The 21,878-nt window shown below is 35.8% G+C and overlaps 3 protein-coding genes and 1 pseudogene across 4 annotated transcripts in view; 2 read left to right on the forward strand and 2 right to left on the reverse strand.

Moving 5' to 3' along the window:
* Positions 2,325-2,993, reverse strand: LOC104753795. Its single transcript, XM_010475993.1, has one exon. The coding sequence runs from the start codon at positions 2,991-2,993 to the stop codon at positions 2,325-2,327; it is 669 nt and encodes a 222-aa protein (XP_010474295.1).
* LOC104751075 lies at positions 10,722-11,536 on the forward strand (annotated as a pseudogene).
* On the forward strand, positions 17,816-18,747 carry LOC104751076 (cysteine protease inhibitor WSCP-like). The gene has a single exon (XM_010472951.2). It carries the CDS (start codon positions 17,881-17,883, stop codon positions 18,571-18,573), a length of 693 nt encoding a protein of 230 aa, XP_010471253.1. The 5' UTR covers positions 17,816-17,880; the 3' UTR covers positions 18,574-18,747.
* The window catches only part of LOC104751077 (tyrosine-sulfated glycopeptide receptor 1), a 5,117-nt gene continuing 3,329 nt past the window's right edge, over positions 20,091-21,878 (reverse strand). Inside the window, exon 2 of one of the 2 annotated variants that reach the window (XM_010472952.2) lies at positions 20,091-21,878. This exon is cut by the window's right edge and continues 1 nt beyond it. In XM_010472952.2, coding sequence (XP_010471254.1) covers positions 20,289-21,878 — 1,590 coding nt within the window. In that variant the 3' untranslated portion in view covers positions 20,091-20,288. The other variant, XM_019238599.1, reaches the window with a different exon arrangement.

Consider the following 21,878-nt stretch of genomic DNA (forward strand, 5'->3'; position numbering starts at 1 on the left):
CATGTGAATCAAAGAACCTAAGGATTAAGAACTCCAATAAATAATCAAAACATCAATTCATTGAATCTCCTAATTGGAACCCTAAAACCCAATTGGAGAACTGCTCACACATAGCAAAAGAGAAAACAAAAATCATTGATGAAAAAAACATGATTGAATTGTAGAAATAATAAGGAATGGTTTAGAAATCTTCTCCAAATTGTCAAATATGATGAATCTCTAGAATCCAAAAAGAGTGGCTTACAAAAAGTCTCAGGTTGCAGAAAGAAAGCGTAGAATAAAACTTAGAATAAAACTTAGGGTTTTTCTCCCAGCAAATAAAAGGTATTTACAGAGTTTTCCAAATAAGGTAAAAAGGGTATTGGCCTAGTCAAAATATTTCTCAACCAGGCGGGTTTTTCAAGTAGGCGGGTTTTGACGTGAAACTTGCAGGTTTAGACTTCACTTCTCAGCCAGGCGGGTTTCTCAGATAGGCGGGTTCCTCTGGTAGGCGGATTTTCACGTGAACCAACATTCATCTCATATGCTTGTTTGTATCCAGAATAGCTAATTTTCCTCTAATATCCTTCAAACTGTCCTAAAACCTGTAAAGACTCGATAAAGAACCAAAAGACTCCAAAAACACACTTTGACTCAATAAAAAGTATAAAATAAGAGAGAAAACAAAGACTCAAAACCGATAAAAACACCATATATCAACTCCCCCTGACTTAGATCTTTGCTTGCCCTTAAGCAAAACAAAAACCTTTGCCAAGGAAAGAGGTTTGAAAACGCGAGCAAACCTCTATCAAACAATTGCCTGCAAACCACTGTCACAAAGCTCATATCAAACCGTACTAAATTATACTTTGCCATGACCGTAGCAACTTCATAAATCCTAAGATCACAAATACTTTCAGACTCAGATAACTTAACCTTTTAACATTCATTAGTAAATGCGTGCACTCTCACAAAGGGGATATCGAACACATTATGGTCTAGGTGTAAGGACAATTTCCAGGTGGCTCAAGTGTTTAAGGTTTCCAACAATGCGAACGTATGCAAAATCACAGTGAGACACAGACCAATTAGGAGGTACACAACTTCCCTCTAACTCGGATCAAACCAACCAACACAAAACCCCAAACAAATCATCATTGTTCTAGATGCTTTTGTTAAATAAATAAGAGCACTCTGACTTTTCCGGTTCAATTCTTACTCCTTTCCCATTTTATTCATTTTCTTTTCCCTTTTTTTTTTCATTCTCAGGTTTTTTTTATATGGGGGAGTCGAACCGGTTCTCTTCTTACAAAATTGCATCAAAAGAACTAAATCATGGAAACTCAACACATGCTTATGAACATAACCACACAACCTCAAATACTCAATATCAATCACCGAAACAAACTACAATGACAATCCTAACTAGGGGAAAGCTATGTCGGTCTGTATACTCCGTAGTTTTTGCACATGAATGCACATGATGATGATGATCAAGAATGTGAATGGTATGAAGCAAGGATATGGGTAAAGGTGTGGTAATAGACTAAAAACGAGTCTAGCCATTCAGAATTTACAAAGAGTGGTAACAATGGTGTAAACTAAACTCTGAATGTATGATCCATTACATGATTCTCAACCCCCTAAGTGAGATATAATAAGTCCATATCAAGTCCAAATAAGCACGGCCAATCTCAAATCATCCAAATTTCAAAGCGACAAGAATTATTGAAGTGATCAAGTCATGATTATTTCTAAACTTCCAAGTCATCCTTAAACTATGCTAAATGGTCCCAAGGCAAGGAATCAAGCATGGTGCAATTCCCTAAGAAAAACTCATAATTCTCAACCAACATTTTGACTCAATAAAACACACTTTTGACTTTTGACGATAAAACAAATTGACTGACTCAAAAGAAAGCAACAAAGGAAAAACAACCAAAGCAAACAAGATTAGTAGACATATGACACCTTCCCCAAACTCGCTTCACACCGTCTCAGTGTGAAAACAAATCCAAGAAAATAGGTCAAATAGACTCAAAAGAAATATAAAAGAAAAATAATTAGTAAGAGAGAGAAATACCTGGTGGGTTGCCCCCCACAAAGCGCTCGTGTCATGTCATTAGCTTGATCGGATTCTTGTGAACTAATGGGTGTGAGCATGAGGACGTGCTCCAAAAAAAGGTCCCCAGTCATTCATCTTCAGCTTCAGAACTGTACTCATAACCCCTTTCACAGCTTTTCGCCTTTTTGAATACTCATAGCTTTGGAAAAAGGTTTTGAGGTTCCATTATACTGCACCTTATACTCTATGGTATCTCCAACACACTGCATTGGTGTTAAGGTTACATGAGGATTTTCCATGATCCTTTTGGGCTTAACCTTGCATGTAGCACTAACTTTTTTATTGGAATTTGAAGGTCTCCATCCAGGACTTTCTTGACCTCACTCCAACCAATGCATGTCTTCACATACTTATCCTTAGGATCATCAATGGTTTCAATTGAAAAGGCTTGTCCTCCAATAGTAGGTTTTTTCAGCAACCTTTTCATGTCAAACTCCTGAGTATGGTCACCAATCTGCAAGTGAATTTGCTGCTTTTTTACATCAATCATAGCCCCAACGGTATGTAAGAATGGGTGACCAAGAATGAGAGGATCATGTGGTTCTTTATCAAGCTCGAAAACTGTGAAGTTAGTTGGGATGTAGAAGTTCCCAACTCTAACATGCACATCCTCCACCAACCCAACTGGAGATTGCACAGAACGATCAGCATGCACTAAGGAGATCCTTGACGGTTTGAAATTGGTGATTCCCAAACGCTCTGACACAGAAAGCGGCATCAAATTGACACTAGCTCCCAAGTCACATAAGCATCTCTCAAACATGAATCTCCCAATTTGGCAAGGTAGTACAAAACTCCTTGTATCTCCAAGCTTCTTAGGAATCTCAATAGGGATGATGGCATTGCACTCAGAACTAACCATCTCTACCTCCTCTTTCAAGTGTGCCATTGCAAGAATTTTTCCTTGTTCCTTTGATGTTTTTCCTGCTTCTCAAAATGCACATATGCCTTCCCAGTTGAAATCATCATGACCCCTTCTTCAATGCCTTCCTAGTTGAACTTCCAACTCAGAAATAATACTCTCATTTGCAGCTTCTTGAAGACCTCTCTCAACAACTTCTCCAGGTTCTTCTTGAATCATAACAGCATAACAATGCTCTTTATTTTTGGGTTCACTTTTCCCTGGTAAAACATCTGATGGTGGTGTAGAGGTGGAAGAAATTTGAGCTACTTGGTTCTCAAGAGTTTTAACATGTGAAGATAGTGTTGTGAAGTTCCCATTGAGATCATGATACATGCTGTCCACCTTAACATTGATTTCAGCAGCATTCTCCACCTGACCTTAAAGGATCTGCTGCATCATCAACTTCATTTCATTATCCCCTGAACAAGACGTAGAAGTGTTGCTCACAGGAATCATTTCTTTATTTGGAAATCATTTTGTTGTTTCAATAAATTGTAGTAGAAAGATAGGATGTGGGCAGAAACATATATGTAGAAGATAATTCGTATATTGGGCATTTTCTTCCCGTGAATTATTTGATCATCCTTTGTAGTATATGTTAGTCGACATTAACCATTTGGCATTTTCCTCGTGTTTAAAACCGAAGTGAGAATTGATATCCATACAATACTCTAAACCCTTTGTAGTAGTTACTAGAAAATAAAAATTTCACAGTGTCTTTGCTCTCCACAACTCAGATTTTTAGGATGCATTCCAACTTTTATTTGTTTTCTAAATAAAAACCAGTAAATATTGATAAAGCAGAAAACTTTAGGCTATTGACGCTTGGGAAAGGATCGTGCACAATACTCTGGTCTCAGGTGTGTACGAATCTAGGCGTAGAACTTTTTAGTCATTCAAAAAAAAAGAAAAACTTCTACTATTGAACTCTCTTACGTTGATTATACATGGTTTTGCATCCGGATTACCAATCTTTTGACAAGTTCTACAGAAAATGATCTCTCCAGAACCCATAATTATGAAGAGACAACCGACGTAAAAATTACTCTTTACAAAAACTTCCACCAATATCGGTTAGTCCAAATAACTCATGGTACGCATCCACAAAACACAATACAAACGTACTTCAGCTCCCCAAGCATGCATCAGAGTCATTCGACATCCTACCGGCAAACCACTTGATTCCACCTTCTGTGTAAGCTTTGCTTATTCATGTATCACCAAACACAATCTCATCTAGTTATTTAGTCACACAACCAACCACTCTAACGACCGAGTAACAAGAGAGGTGGACTGGAATACTTTATTCCGTCCAGCCACGGAAACACTTCTCCGATGAACCCATCAATTCACTGTCTTAGCTTTAATCCAGCACTCATGAGCTTTAAGTTGGTTCTACAACCACCATGACCTTGCTCCCTAAGCTTATAGAGGTTTCAGCTCACACCGAGCTCGTTGGTTTAACCAGCAACACAACTTAACACAAATCAAGACATATGAAACCTCCACATCACCACTCGAATAAAATACAAACTAACCGTTCAAATTGCAACTCCCGTGTTGGATAAGGAGCATACTTCACGAGTCTCTCCACCAAATTTTGTCTCAATCAGACTAATTTTGGACCTCTAAGCGACGCTTAGAAAAAACCATCTCAGAACAGTTTCTAGAGGTCATACTTAACCCAGATTTCACAGTTTCCAGCAATTACTTGGCCAGGAAGCAACACACATAACTCCTTGAGGTTAATTTACCTTTTTTTTTAATGCTTAGTGCTCTCTAATCTTGGGCTTATTGTGGTCCTTAATTTTTTTTATTGGAACGTTACAAAAAAGGAGTTGCAGTGGCGCGTACAGTAGTTAATTACAGTAATCGTTTATAAGTATATGTAAAAAACCTCATTTTAAAAAAAGGGGAAAAGTCATTTATTGAAGGATTATTAAAGGAGTTTTCAAACTCTCTCAAAGAGTTTTGATTTTTCTCTTCATAACCTCTCTAAAAATCCCTATATATTAATAAAGAAACATTCTCAAGAAAATGCTGATTTGTCATCGCTAGAGAGCTAGAGACACCAATGAATTTATTGCCCTCATTTTAATGGATAAGGAATATTCCTTTTCAATTAATTAAAAAATCAAATATTTCAATTCTAAAATATATTTTAATAATTTTTAAACATATTTAATTATTATAACATTATTAGATCTAAAACATTTTCAAAACTTGAATTTATTCACCTATTAAAAAAAACTGATTACTATTCACATATTTAAAATTTTCAAAATAAAATTATCACAATAATCATTATTATTGACAATTGACTTATTTAATACCATTGGTATAATATTTCACGGTGAATATATTCTTACACAAAAAAAATTTAACAAAATAAAAAATCTTGCACAGATTGAAGAAAGTGCAGATTATATATTTAGTTGATACATAGTAGTTTGATCTAAATATATTCTCACGGTTATATATTTGGTTTTTACACAAACAAATTTTAAATCCTCAAAAAACTTTACTCATAACACTAATTTTATTTGCATATATTTATCTCGCACATAGTACGGGTTGTTACCTAGTTATATATATATATATATATATATATATATTGTAATACACGACTTGGCCCTTAATTGCAAATAAAAAGAACTTCTAAGCCGAATTTGAAAATCTTCAAAACTTTAAAAAGATGCGCAATTCAATTGCGGTAAGAATGATGTATCGCTCAACATATGGGTTGCATCAATCGATGCTCTACACCAGTTTTGGTCTCCGAGTTTGACTCTTCAGCATAGCTCTTCTAGATGCTCCAAAGTGCTCCATTCCATGTCGAACAGCTCCTAGTCCTACAAAAACTCAAAATGATCCTAAAAACATATTAAAATACTCTAAAACACACTTATATATATATATATATATATCATAGTTAAAAAACCATAATATACCAAAACTCTTCTTTTTAATTAACACTCATTGTAGTAGAAAGTTAGACACTAAATAAGGACCCATCACAAGGATGATCAGAATGTGACGTGCGGAAAACTTATCTGCCCACGTACGTTGAATTGTATATATATATAACATGGTATTTTTCATTAATTTGTTTTCCTTGTTAGAGCGTACGTAGTGAAAGTTCTGTGTTCTTGTTTTAATAAGTTGTTTCAAAGAAAACGGTGGGCAGAAAGAGAGATGTTGAAGAACATTCTTAGTTTTGTGGCCGGTTGGTTCACACATCCCTATCTTTCTGACATCAATTATTTGATAATCCTTTATATATATGTTTAGTTAACATGGATACTATTGTGCATGTCCCTCGTGCTGAAAATCGAAGTTCGAATCGATTCACGACTAGAAAATTAGAACCAAGCAAGAATCAGAATGTGACATCTGTGAGAAGTTAGGCTATACCAAGGAGGATGTTACATTTATACTACTAAAAATCATGTAACGCAAAGCCTGATGAGACTCGTTCATGGCCAAAATATTTTAGTTGAGAATTGAAATAATACAGCAAGCATATTTTTATCTTCCATAAAATAAAATTATGTGTTTTTTCCTAGTGCCTTATGAAAATAAGTTCTATGGCTAAGTGCTGAGTTATACTTTCTGCTAAATTCATACTTTTGGTTGACAGGTTTCGTTTTTAGTTTTCGATTTTTAAAAAAAATTAATAGAGAATGTCAAATGTGGCCAGAAACAGAGCTGTTGAGGATCATTTCGTGCGTTGGTTAACTCAACCGTAGGTATCTGATCTCTTCTTGTGAAACCTCGTCTTCCTCCCCGATATACTCTATATTTACTGCTTTTTCATGGTTGTTTATGTTCCATTATATTGTGTTTTGTTGCATTTAGTATCCAAGTGAGTCTTCTTGTATTTTAGAGGTCCTATAGTGTCTTTGTCTGTGTTTTGGTGTGTTTTGTGTGTCTTTTGAACCATTTCACATTTGGATGCAAAGAAAATGATTGATGATTCGGAACCAGTCTGTAGCCCTCAAATATCGACTCTTATAAAGACCTTGTCTTGGAATTTAGCTTCAGAGTGCTTCATCAACATGATTGGAAATTAAGTTATCTTTGCAATGGAGGTGATTTCAGGTCAATGTGATGTGCTTGTAAAGAGTTATACCTGTTTAGTGAACGTTTATACAGCCAGAGCGAAGACTGGAGCCACAAGACTAAATGATCGACCCTTTGGTCGATCGTGTGGTCAATCAACTTGAGCTAGACTTGAACAGACCCTCAGACTTCAAAGATCGAACACTTGGTCGATCAGATGGTCGATCAACTCGAGCTGGACTTGACAGACTCCAAAACTTCACCGATCGATCAAGCAGGAGAAACGATCGACCGGTTGGTCGATCTTGAAGTCGATCGTATGCTACTTTTTGGAACAAAACCCGGTTTGTTTCGGTTTTCTCTGATTTGTTTTATTCCAGTCCGGTTTGTTCCGGTTTAGTTTCCTGTTTTTCTATAAATAAACTAACGCCTTATTAGGAGAGACCCATCTCTTGTTTTAGCAATTTTTAGGGTTCTGAAGCTTGTTTATTCTTAATTGTTGGATTTTTTGTTGATTTTGAAATTATTAATAGTAATTCCTCTTTTATCTTCTCTAATCTACAAGTTCTAATTATGATTTCACAAAGATGAAACCTCTACCTTTGTGTGATCATGATCATGAGTGAGTAGATCTTTTAGAATTTTGGGTTTGGTAGATTAGGGAGATAAATGATTAATATTTGATGTTTAAGGCTTTATTAACATGAATCCTTTCTTGTTTAGGGATAATAATGTTAGATTAACCTTGATCATGTTAATTCTAGATATTATGACTTCTATGCCTAGAAGGTGTTTGATGAAATTCCTGAACCAAACGATTCAAGAGCTTTGCATTTCTAGTCTATGGAAATTGATGATTAGGGTGTACGTAGACTTGATTATAATGCATGCTTATCTTGTGATTGTCTTTGGAAATTGTTGATGATTACTTGATTAGCATAAGATCTCAATCATGGAAGTGAATTGATTTGCATTAGTGTTCTTAGCCAAATGATTGTTCTTGATTGTTTGCTTAGACATCTAGGATTGATTAGATATTTCCCAAGTCATTAACCTTGTCCAATGCTCATTTGTTTAATCTTGATTTAAAACAGTTTTAAGTTTGTTTTTTTTCCTTGCTTTGTGTTTTCTTTCTTTAGCCTTGTTTAAATTTGCTTGTTAGTTAAGTTGTTATATAAAACCAATCATTTGTTAGATTAAGCATTCATATGTATTCCTAGTGTGTTGATTATTAGGTTCGATAATTTAATTGATAAAAGTACTACATCAATTTCCCATTTATTGATGGTCGTTTTTTTCCTGCTATGCGTATTATTAGTTAACTTGGGCCATTGTGCATGTTCCTGGTGCTGAAAAATAAGTTGGAATGATTACCATAGAGTCTACTCCCTTCTTTCAACTCTTAGTATAGTAAAAAAACTTAAAAGCCAACGATCATATTGTGACGCGAAGAAAAAGCCAACAACCATTTTTAGCTGATAAATGAATTAGGTAGGATTCATCATTTTTTTCTTCTGATTTCTATGTTAGTTAACACGAACCATTATGCATGTTCCTCATGCTGAGAATTGAAAGCTTGAATCCATAACCATAAAGTCTAATTAAGACCCCTCTTTCCAACTTTCACCCTAGTAGAAAGTTAGTTGGCCAATATAATTATGGGTTTCTTTGTGTTTTAGTACATTTACAGAACTTAATTAGAAGTTTGATACTATCACTATTTTAAAAAGAAAAAACAGGGTGATAAGAGATAGAGAAGAGTAGAGATAGGAAAAAAGGTGGGACAGAAGAGATGAGTGGAGATTACACAATAGCCCTGCGGCGTGGGTTTGTGGTTTGGTTAGAGGAGAGAGGGTAGAAAGAGAGGAGAGAGAAGCATGAGTTTATTTTTCTTTATTATATTCCATACAATCTAAAAACATAAAAATTGGCTAATTAAAATTTGTTTTTAAAAAAATTTCAGATAAATAAAAATCTATGTTTTTTTTTCTTTACAATTTGATATGCATTTTGTTTGATGATTTTATTTGATAATGTTAAATATTTTTTACAAATTGTGTATCCGTATACCATATTAAGTATACATATGTGTGTACACGTCTGTACAATTATTAAGTGTACAGATGTTTGTACACATATTAAGTGTACAGATGTCTGTACACATTATTAAGTGTACAGATGTATGTACACATTATTAAGTGTACAGATGTAATTTGTTTAATTCTTAGGGTTTTGGATGTCTGTACCACAATGATTTTGTAAAAATTACATCTGTATATTTAATAATGTGTTGAGACATTTGTACACTTAATAAGGTGTATAGACATGTGTATACTTACAAATGTGTACGGATACAAAAGATTTATATAATATATTTTAAAATTATTAAACAAAATTCATATCAAATTGTAAAGAAAAAACTATAGATTTTTTTTGTATCTAAGAAGTTTTCTAAAAAGAATTATATTAATTTGAAAAATTAAGAAATAGGAAGAAAAGGAGAGTAATTGTACAATGACATGAAATGTAATTAAGAAGATTGTTGAATGGCAAAAAAGACTGAGAAAATAGTCAAATAGTGTTAAATGTGGGTTTTTCTAATTGTAAATAGTGAATGTATTTTCTTCCTAATTATGTTTGAAAAATGTATCATTTTGCCAAATATCTCTATAATTAAGGACTAGGTTCTGATGTGAGGAAAAAGCCAATAAGTAGTTATAGCTAGCTGATAAATTGAAGGTTTTACTTTACAAAATTGGGAGTTTTTTCCTTCTCTTTTTATTGTCATGCTCCATTTTTTTTAATCATTAAACTACAACTAGCTGATCAATTTGCCAAATCTCTACATTGATTCGATATGTGATGATGCATGTTTTGAGTGTACTTATCATTTGACACTAGACTATGGTCCCTTCCCAATATCATTAGGTTTTATTTTTTAGTTTTCGATTCTTTTTAAAAAAAATAATAGAGAATGTCAAATGTGGCCAGGAACAGAGACGTACGTTGAGGATCATTTTGTGCGTTGGTTAACTCAACCGTATCTCTCTTCTTGTGTGAAAACCTCGTCTTCCTCCCATTTTATTGATCGTTGCTTTATTTTTTCCCTGCTATGCGTGTTAGTTAACTTAGGGCATTGTGCATGTTCCTGGTGCTGGAAAAATGAAGTTGAATCGACTACCATAGTCTTCTCCCTTCTTTTCTACTCTGACTATAGTAAGAAAAAAGTTAGAAGAAGACAACAATCAGATTGTGCAGCGAGATATATTAAAGCCAATAACCATTTTTAGCTAGCTCATGAGTTAATTAGGTAGGATTCGTAAGTTTTTTTCTTCTGATTTCTATGGTAGTTAAGACGGACCATTGTGCATGTTCCTCTTGCTGAGAATTGAAAGCTTGAATCCATAACCGTAGAGTCTTCTAATTAAGACCCCTCTTTCCAACCCTCACCGTAGTAGAAAGTTAGTTGATCAATATAATTAATTAAGGACTATATTATGACAAATTGTTATGGCTTAAAATTTGAAGGATTTACTTTACAAAATTGGGAGTTTTTTCCTTCTCTTTTTACTGTCATGCTCCTTTGACCGCAGACAACTCCTATAAAGATTGACACAAAATGTGTTAGCTCTCCACAACTCAACTCACTCAAATCCTAAAAACACACACAAAACAATCACAATGAAGAAACCTTCAGTAGTCTCTCTTCTCATTACGGTCATGTTCGCAACATCAGTTGTCTGCATCCAAGGACAAGGACATGAAGACGTGAAGGACACAAACGGGAATCCAGTTACATTCAAGGGACAATACTTCATCCAGCCGGTGAAGACGAAAAGTAACTACGGAGGTGGTCTTGTCCCAGCGCCACTGACACACTTCCCTTTTGTCCACTTGGCATCACCCAAACACTCCTTCCGTACCAACCGGGACTACCGGTTAGCTTCAAATTACCATACGCTCTCATGGAAACCATCGTTAAGACATCTGTAGCTGTAAATATTGAGTTCAAGTCAGACATCTGGCCGGTCTGCAACGAGTTTTCCAAGTTCTGGGAAGTCGATGGCTCCTCACCGGCTCACAAAGAGCCTAAGATTCTCATCGGTGGTAAACCACAAGAGAAAAATAGTTGGTTTAAGATCGAGAACGCCGGAGAAGGAGCAGGAGCAAACACTTACAAGTTGACCACCTTAACCGGGACCGTTGGAGCCACCAAAGGGGTTAGGTTAAGCGCACCACAACTAATTCTCACCAATGATGATGCTAAGACCTTACTCGTCAAATTCAAAAAGGTTGATGATGCTACTACGGCTGCTACTTCTACTTCTCGGGTTGAGAAGCTAGGTCTAGGGATGTTCCCATTTTACTAGTCAACTAGTAAAAATTATGTAATGTCAAGCTTGAGACTCGTCCATGACCAAATATAGTGGGTTGAGAAAATACCCCCACACATGTTCTTATCTTTCATAAATAAAATAAATTTATATTTTCTATAACTTTAATATGACAATGCTCAAGTGGTTACGTTTTTCTTTGTGAATGTCACTGCAGTCTGCAGCAATATTATACACATATAGTATTGCATATATGTCGTCTGTGTCATTTAGGATATGGTCCACTACTTTAAGATTATACATAAGTTACACATGTGTGTCAAGTTTCACTCTACCCTTCCTTCCCACTTCTTGATTCTTTTGTCGCTTTCTCGTTATAAAAGTGGATTTACTATTTTTGCCGTCAAATGAATAAGAAAGAAACAAAATATGGCTAGATTCAGAGATGTGGAGAACCATTCGTACGTTGGTTCACTTCATGCCTATCTCTCTGTGTTTGAAATCTTGTCTTCTTCCCATGAATTCCCTCTTTTTTATTTTCATCATATGTTGTTATTTAACATGGACCATTGTATTTGTACATGTTCTTAATGAACTTTGAATCGATAACCTTTAGATTCTAAACCTCTCTTTTCAACCACCATCACTGTTAAGTGTTCGTAGACAGTTAGAAACCAAGGATTAGATTGTGACGTGGGGAAAAAGCTAGTGAATTTAAGGGTTTGGTATTTTGGGCTAAATTGAACAAAATCAGAAAAAGTAGGAAACTTTTGAAATATAATAGAAGTTATGGCCTCAATATGGTTTTTAAAAAAATGGTAGAAACAGTAACAATTTTCTCCTGATGGTTGCAACAGAAGCATACGTCACGTACGTAATTACTAATATAACCACCTTTCCCAATAACACCAAACAACAACGTTCTTAAAATTCTTAAAATTCCAACTCACCGGTTCCTTTTTTTTTGGTTTTTTGTATTCTCTCGATGTCTCTGTCTCTGAAATCTGAATCCTCCATTAATGTTTTATGTATGTCTTCAGCTTCTCATATTCTAATGCTTTCGTCTTTCTCCCCCCGTCATACTTCTCTTAGCTTTTCTTTTGTTGATTCTTTTTTTTTGTTTCCGCTCAAGTGACTTGCGGAAAGGTTTAAAAGAATTGATTTGGTTACCTATGTCACCAAAGTGCACTTATTTTTTCGGTCAATGGTCCTATGAGAACTCCAGATTTAAGCATGCTTATGCTGGAGTAGTCTCATGATGGGTGACCTTCCGGGAAGTGACTGTCGAAACTGTGCGAGTGAGGACAAAACACAGGAAAAGATCATGTGGTAATTTATAGAGACGATAACAAGTCTTTAAAGCCTCCCGGACGACGTAGCAAACTGGCCATCAGATATTGATGGACTCACGGGCCTAGTGAGAGGACATGATGCCCATTAAGGAAGGTGGACCCATGGAATAGGATTGGACATGGGGCCCACTAAGAGGAGGCGGTCGGGGTGTTACAAGTGGTATCAGAGCCGAACCTAGATGAGTGTGGAATCGTGTGGGTTCACATCGCCGGAGGTGACGGTCTTGGTGCGCAACGAGGATGTTGCGATCTGTTAGTGGGGGTGAATTGTGACACCCCAGTTTCAGTGATTTGCGGAGAGGTTTAAAAGAATTGATTTGGCCACCTATATCACCAAAGTGCACTTATCTTTTCAGTCAAGGGTCCTGAGAGAACTCTAGAGTTAAGCGTGCTTATGCTGGAGTAGTCTCAGGATGGGTGACCTTCCGGGAAGTGACTGTCGGAACTGTCCGAGTGAGAACAAAATACAGGAAAAGATCATTTGGTGATTTGTTAGGAAGGTAACAAGTCTTTAAAGCCTCCCAGACATTGGAAATAGGTCGTCGTATATTGATGGGCTCACAGGCCTAGTGAGAGGACGTGAGGCCCATTAAGGAAGGTGTGCCCATGGACTGGGATTGGACATGGGGCCCACTAAGAGGAGACGGTCGGGGCGTTACAGGTGGTATCAGAGCCTAACCTAGACAAGTGTGGAGTCGTGTGGGCTCACACCATCGGGGGTGACGGTCTTGGTGCGTCACCAAAGTGCACTTATCTTTTCGGTCAAGAGTCCTGAGAGAACTCTAGAGTTAAGTGTGCTTATGCTGGAGTAGTATGGGTGACCTTCCGGGAAGTGACTGTCGGAACTGTTCGAGTGAGGACAAAACACAGGGAAATATCATGTGGTGATTTGTAGGGACGGTAACAAGTCTTTAAAGTCTTCCGGACGTAGCAAAGTGGTCGTCGGATATTGATGGGCTCACAGACCTAGTGAGAAAACGTAAGGCCCATTAAAAAAGGTGGGTCATAGACTGGGATTGGACACGGACCCACTAAAAGGTGGCGGTTGGGACGTTACACGAGGTCTCTTTGGTAACTTATATATGCACACCAAGTATTCGAATAAATGCCACTTAGAGACCAACACTTCAATTTCACCATCATATCCTCATCATACGATACATTCATGATTTATAATCATGATTTTTGACCATATAGAACTCGTTTTTGAAAGTCTGATTTGATGTTACGTTATCAAAGCTTCTATATATTACCATCAAAAAACTTAGACACTCAACAAAAAATGACCAGTGGAGATAGTTTTAGATTCTCTCTTTCATGGGTTTCTCTATGTGTCAATTTCTAAGACCTTCTCCATCCGTAGTCTCTTTGAGGGGTTCATATTGTTTTAAAGGAAAAAAATAATTTAGAACAAAAGAAAAAAGCTAAGGAAAGTTGTTATATAGTATACTCATCTTTACTCTAAGAGACTCTACGTGTCACCAAATGGTTGGGTGAGGAGATAAAAAAAAAATTGATGGGCGACTGGTTTTTTTTCTTCCTCTCTTTGTCTCTCTCTCGAACTCGCGAATTGACAATCAAAGGAGATGAATTGACAATCGAAGGAGATGAAATCAAAGGAGGCGAAATCAGAGGAGATTCGGGTCGGAGGAGATGTGAATTGGAGGACATTGAATCGGCGGAGGTGAACTTAGAAGAGATTGTATCGGATTAATCCACCACTAGTTATTACAATCTATCATTATCATTATCATGTTCATTGGCTACTGGTTATTGATTTTGCAACTCTGCGTAATCTCCTTTTGAATTGTAAACGAAATGATTTTTTTTTTGTTGATCGTTTCTTTCTAGTATGTTTGATACTAGTGTCTGATACTCATTATTGATACTAACTAGCTTGAGAATTATGTTGTTTGAGGTTTAAGTTAAACTAGAAGCTCTATTTGTGGTTCTAGTCACGATTGTTCTAACTTCTCTTGTTCTAAGAATTTGAAGTAGCTGCCTACAGTTTAATGATTATTTATTTGAATTTATGAAAATGCTTGCAGGTTAATAATTGTTGAATTGAATTTGTGGACTGCAACTAATCCAGAATTTGTTCTTGAAGAGTGATCTTCTCATTCATTAATCAGTTTTGTGTCCTTGTATGAATCTGTTTTGTGTCTTGTGTGTTACGAATCTGTTTTGTGTCTTTGTTTTCCTTTATGTATAAGATTCTACTCTCAAGCTATTCATCTAGTTGCAAGAAATGGTGGACAAGATGGGGTACGAAGTATGTCTCATGGTTTCAGTTTGTCCTCATTTTTGTACTCTCCTCTTCTCGTGAACATATTGTTTCATGAAAAATGTCTCAACTTTTCTATAAGTTAGACTTGTTAGAGTCACCAAAAGAGTTCACGAGGTGTATTTTGCCCAGTTATACCTTTCACAGGTTTGCAACTGGGTTCTTTAATATGACTTTCATCCCGTTTTGGAAACTTCAATATCTATGCAAAGTCTCATTTCTCTACTAATTAAGGTTGCTTTTGAGACGAAATTGCAGGTGGGTAATGCCTCATATTGTATCAGCTACGACATTCGGTCTTCAGATGCAATTAATATAGCTGTTAGATGCAAGGTAAGATGCAAGACTCGTTATTGGTTATGGTAATGACTATGCTGCAGGTCCTCAGGCAATGTTGGCCTTGAGGCAAGCTAACCTTTTGGTTGTCACCGAGCTCAACTTCAATATGATCGGTAATCAAAAACTTTTATTTGTTGCTTTGGATTTAGAAAGCTGGTGTTATTGGATGATTAGTGTTTTGACCACATATTTTTACAAGTTTTTTTTGTATTTTTGTGCTTCTACCACATTTTTTACAAGTTCTATTTGTATGTTCACAAATTAATTAAATGCAATATTTTCCTATTTTTATAAAATCTTAAATGTTTACACATTTATGCTACTTCTATTCTATTTAAATTTTTTAAATTTCAAAAAAACAATTTTTAAAAAAATAAGAGACCCAAAATTAGAACTTACCATTGGAGAAGAAAATTTTAACTAAGAGATCATGAGTTCTTATTTACAAAACAATACACAATTAATTCTTAAAAAAAGCAAACAATATATAAGATCCTCAATATATCAACCCCCCATTAATCTTGCTCTAATAAGTTTAAATATTTTAAATACATAAAAATTAAATTAAACAATGAAATTAAATAAAAATATTATTATTAAAATCTACAGAGACTTTCCTTGGCTTTTTGTTGGAGGTGCTCTAATATTTGCCATTGTGCATGTTCCTAGTGCTAGGCTGATGCTGGAAAAATGAAGATATAATTGGAAGAAACATACATTTTTCAAACTTAATTGGTAAATTAATACATACACTATTCAAAATTTGAAAAATAGTCAATGTGATCCATCTGTGAGATAGAGCAGCTGTGAGATAGAAAAGTAAGGAAAAAATGGTTAATTACAAAAGGGGATTTGATTTTTTGGACACGAGACAGCCAAAAAAAATTTAATTTTTTTTCTTTTACTTTTGCAATCACACTTCTCATATTTTGTTATATTCAAATATTTGGTAACATAATTTTTTTTTTCAACTTTTTTCACACACAAAATATCTATGTTTTTCTCTACATTTTGACATCCATTTTGTTTGATGTTATTTTATTTGTTATTTGTTAATTTTATTTGATTTTATAAGTTTTGTATTTGTACACCTATTAAGTGTACAGATGTAATTATTTGATGTAGTGATGCTGAACACAATGATTCCTCTCTACAATGGTTGTGGTGTACACAATTATTTAGTACACCAGTTGTGGTGTACGCAATGATTTTGTATAAATTACATCTGTACACTTAATAATGTGTACATATCATATTTGTATACTTAATAAATTGTACCATGTATATAATATATTTAAAAATTAATAAACAAAATGTATATCAAAAATAGAGAAAAATATATAATTTTTCTTTACTTGAAGAATTTTGAAACAAAAAGTTATATTACCAAATAGTTGTGTAATAATATTGTGTACAGATCACATCTGTATGCTTAATAAGGTGTACGGATATAAAAGATATATATAATATTTTTAAAAATTATTAAACAAAATGTATATCAGAAGATAGAGAAAAAAACACACAGGTTTATTTTTGTTTGAAAAATTTTGGAAAAAACAATTATTTTACCAAATATTTGTATAACTAAACATGAAGAGAATGCAATGTCATAAGAAAAAAAAACAAAATAATAAAAATAAATATTTTTTTATATAACTCACTAATCGTATTATATATAATTTCAAATAAAGAAATAAAGAAAGAAGACAAGAAAAAATGAGAGAGACGAGAAAGATGGAGAGAAAGAGTGTATTTAAAAAAAAAATAGCACTAATGCCCTTATTTGTAATTTAGCATATTTTAATACTATCCTAGGCTTTTATCTTATCTCATCCATATCTATTACATATACAGTGAAAGATGATTCTTTCTCTAACTGAGTGAATGTACTAGTTTCCTAATTATGTTTCTAAAATGTACTAAAAAACTAACAAACCCAAAAATAAAATTGTTGAATGGATTACCAGAGTCTACTTCTAGTCCCTAGTTTTCTACTCTTACTGTAGTCTGTCGTAAAAAGAAAGTTAGAAATTAATGATCTGATTGTGACGCTGAGGAAAAATCCAATAACATTTATAGCTGATATAAATTAAGGTAGGGTTTCTCGTTTTTTTTGTGCTTTCTATGTTTTTTTGTTTTGCTTTCAGTGTTAGTTAAGATGGACCTGCACTGTGCAGTGCTGTGCATGTTCCTCGTGCTGAAAATCGAAACTTGAATCAACAACCGTAGAGTTTAATTAGGCCTCCTCTTTCCAACCATCAGTCCGTCGCCGTAGTAGAAAGTTAGGTAACCAATTTTAAGGACTAGATTGTGACGTAAGGAAAAAGCCAATATAATAAGTGAGGTTTTTGTTTTACAAAATTGGTTGTTTTGCTTCTCTTTTTGCTGTAATGTTCCGTTTTAACCGCAAGAGAACTCCTATAAATACTGATACAATATGTGTTTGCTCTCCACAACTCATCTCACTCGGAAAAAAAAAAATATATATATATATATATACAATGAAGAAACCTTCACTGCTCTCTTTTCTCTTCACTCTCATATTGGTTGCAGCTGCAGTCTGCATCCAAGGTGAACGGGTGAAGGACACCTACGGATTTCCACTTAGTCCTGGTGAACAATACTTCATCCAGCCGGTGAAGACATCGCGTAACAACGGAGGTGGTCTTGTCCCAGCCGCCATTACATTTCCCTTCTGTCCACTTGGCATCACCCAAACACTCCTTCCGTACCAGCCGGGCCTACCGGTTAGCTTCTCATATAAACAGAGGAGGCCGAATCCCCCCTGGCCCATACCTCCCGTTAACATTCCAACATCTTACGCTTTAAATATCGAGTTCGAGTCCAACATATGGCCGTTCTGCAAAGAGTTTTCCACGTTGTGGAAATTCGATGATTCCTCCTCGGCTCCAAAGGAGCCTCCGATTCTCATTGGTGGCACCCGTCGAGAACAAAATAGCATTTTTATGATTGAGAATGCCGGAGAAGGAGAAAACACTTACAAGTTGACCACCTTTGCCGGAACCGTTGGAGCCATACCAGGGGTTTGGTTTAAAGCACCACAACTAGTTCTCACGAATGATACGGCTAAGACCTTAGTCGTCAAATTCAAAAGGGTTATTGATCCTACTACGGCTGCTACTTCTACTTCTCGGGTTGAGAAGCAAGGTCTAAGGATGTTCCCATTTTTCTAGTCAACTAGTGAAAATCATGTAGCCTGAAACTCGTCCATGCCCAAAAATATAATGGGTTGAGAAAATACCCGTGCGCATGTTCTTATCTTTCATAAATAAAATAAATTTATATTTTCTATCATTTTATTATGACAATGATCCAAATCATGAATAAAATGCTCAAGTCGACCGTTACGTGATTCTTTGTGAATGTCACTGCAGCAATATCGTACAAATAGTAGGGGACACATATGTCGTATGTGTTAATTAGGATCTGGTCCTATCACATATATGGTTGTTCACAAGTGCATGTTAGCACATATACATTATTATAGTTAACTTAAATCAGGCTTATGTTAGCATTTAGAAATAACTTGTATATAAACAAACTATACTGTACACTTTACAATTAATGAGAATGAATATGTTTTTGTATCTTCTTTTTCCTCTTATCTCGTCTTGTTGAGTTTGTTACAAAAGTGGAGAAGAAGAACTTGATAGATCCACTATACAGATAGATTTTACAGTGTTCAGATTATACATGAGTACACATGTGTGTCAAGTTTCACTCTGCCCTCTTCTTCCACTTCTTAGATTCTTGTCGCTTTCTCGTTATATAGGTGGATTACTAAATATTTTTGCCGTCAGCCATATGTTTTCTTGTAATAACGTTTTAGTAAATTGTTTCAATTGTATATCTGAAAAATAAAACGAAAGTCTATATATGGCCAGATCTCAGAGATGTTAAGAACCATTCGGACGTTTACGTTGATTCACTTCATCCGTCCGTATCTCTCTGTTTGAAACCTTGTTTTCAATATTCTTCCTATGAATTTAAAACCTAAACCGTTTTTTTTTTCTTCATATGTTAGTAGTTAACATGGCCCGTTGTGCATGTTCCCCGTGTTGATTATCAAAGTTTGAATCGATTACGTGAGGAAAAAGCTAACAATCATTTCAAGGGTTTGGTATTTTGGGTTAAAATGAACAAAATCAGAAAACGTAAGAAAGGTTGTAAAAGATAAGAGAAGTTATGGCCTCATATGGTAAAAAACAATTTGGTACCTAGATAACCACTTTTCCAATCGGGGTAGTTGAAGGCATCTTCATCTTTCAAGTCCACAAACGGCGACGTTTTGACTGAAAAAGTCCAAATCTTTCAATCTGTCTTTGTCTCTGAATCCTCCGTTGATGTTTTAGGTATTGTCTTCAGTTTCTTAGATGCTTCATCTTTCTTCGCGCGTCATACTGCTCATGGTTTTTCTCTTGTCGACTCTTTTTGTGTCTCTTCGGTAACTATGCACATCAAGTATTCGATAAAATGCCCATGGTTTTATACCATCACAGATTTTGGTTTTCTTAACTTAAGGCAGGTATGTATCTTAAGATATATTCACAGAATTTTTTTGTGATTCCATCATACGATAGATACATTCATGACTTCTAATCATACCTTTATATTAATGTCTGCTTTTTGATCATATATTGTTAAGTTTCACGTAGCTAGAGAGCTACTACATGTATATAGAAGAAACTCGTTTTGAAAGTCACAAGCGGCATAATTTTCATGTACTTCTTTACATTATCAAAGCTTCTATATATTACCATCAAAATTATAATTTACATGGAAAATGATGGTTAACATATACATACGCAATTTGACAAGAAAAATAAGTGTGTATATTTACTTATGCAGGCAGCAGATGTTTGATTTTAAGTAGGCAAGGCACACACAGTTACGTCTCTTCTTCTTCTTCAGGTTCTTCTCTGTTATTTTGGTTTGTTTTCTCTGCTATACTCTTTAGCCAGTCTACAACTTGTTGTATGTTTGGTCTTTTCATTGGATTTTGGTTCACACACATGCAGGCTACGTCAAGCACACGAAGCATCTCTTCTTCATAACCACTATCTCTCAGCAATGTATCAAACACTTCCTCTGGTTTCCCTTCCCTTCTCATTGTATGCACCCATGCGACTAATTCTCTTGACATCTTTGGTCTGAAAACCTCCATCGGTCTTTTCCCTGTGAGAAGCTCTAGCATGACCACACCGAAACTGTACACGTCACCTCTCAAAGTGGCTACCCAAGCTTGTCCATACTCTGGTGGAATGTAACCAAGTGTGCCCACTAGCTCAGTTGTGACATGTGTGCGGTATGGAAGAATCAGTCTTGACAACCCGAAATCTGCGACGTAAGCCTTGAAGTTTCCATCCAAAAGGATATTGCTGGACTTGATGTCTCGGTGTACTATGTGTGGTTCACATATCTGGTGCATGTATGCTAGTCCACTACTTGCTCCTCTCATAATGTGTAGTCTTTTCTGCCAATCCAGCTGGGCTGGACCCTCGGGGTTTTCATGCAGCCAGTAATCAAGACTACCATTCTCCATGAACGAGTAGATTAGTATCCGGGCACTATCATGGACGCAGTAGCCTTGTAGAGCGACCAGGTTTTCATGTTTGGCCCTGGACAGAACTTCTACCTCTGCCTTGAATTCTTTTTCCATCATACCATAGTCTCCTGTTAGTTTCTTAACCGCCAGTTTTGTTCCATTATCCAAGGTAGCCTTATAGACAAGACCAAACCCGCCGCAACCAATTATATTAGCTTGACTGAAGTTGTTGGTAGCTTTCAAGAGCTCAAATATGGTTAGGTCTTTTACTTCGTACCTGCTGTTTCCAAACAACAGTACAAGGCTTATGTCTTTCTCCGATCCTGGAGGGACTTCAGAATACGAGCCATTAGAATTTATCTCCAGTTCAGCATTCTCAGAGTCTCCTGGATTTACCCTCCTCTTGGCAAGCACCCACAGAGCAAGCAACACCAAAATCAAACTGATGCAAAAAAAGAGCCCAATGACAAGCCCCAAAACAAGCGTTCTATTGACCTTTTCTCTATCCATCTTTGTAGTAGATGGCTGAGTCGGAGGAGTGCATGAAATTTGCAGTACACCACCGCACAACAAGGGGTTTCCATCAAAATATGCTTTTCGGAAGGTATCAAACTGACTCCCAGTGGGTATCGGCCCACTGAGACTGTTGTTTGCAACATTGAAATAGGACATGAAATGGAGTCCTGTGAGCGACCAAGGAATTCTACCAGATAGTTTGTTGTTGGACAGGTCCAGCCTCTCTAAGTTTGTGAGGTTTGACAATTCATCTGGGATGCTGCCAGTAAAGTTATTACTGAGAAGCTCCAGGATATGGAGAACCTTTAGCTGTCCAACCTCGACTGGTATACTCCCAGTCAAGTTATTCCTCCTGATGTATATCGTAGGTGGGAGGCTGGAAAGCTGATTGTATTGCTGATTGGTGGTGACATTATT

Source organism: Camelina sativa, chromosome 16 (genome assembly GCF_000633955.1).
Source record: "Camelina sativa cultivar DH55 chromosome 16, Cs, whole genome shotgun sequence".
NCBI classification, from domain to species: domain Eukaryota; kingdom Viridiplantae; phylum Streptophyta; class Magnoliopsida; order Brassicales; family Brassicaceae; genus Camelina; species Camelina sativa.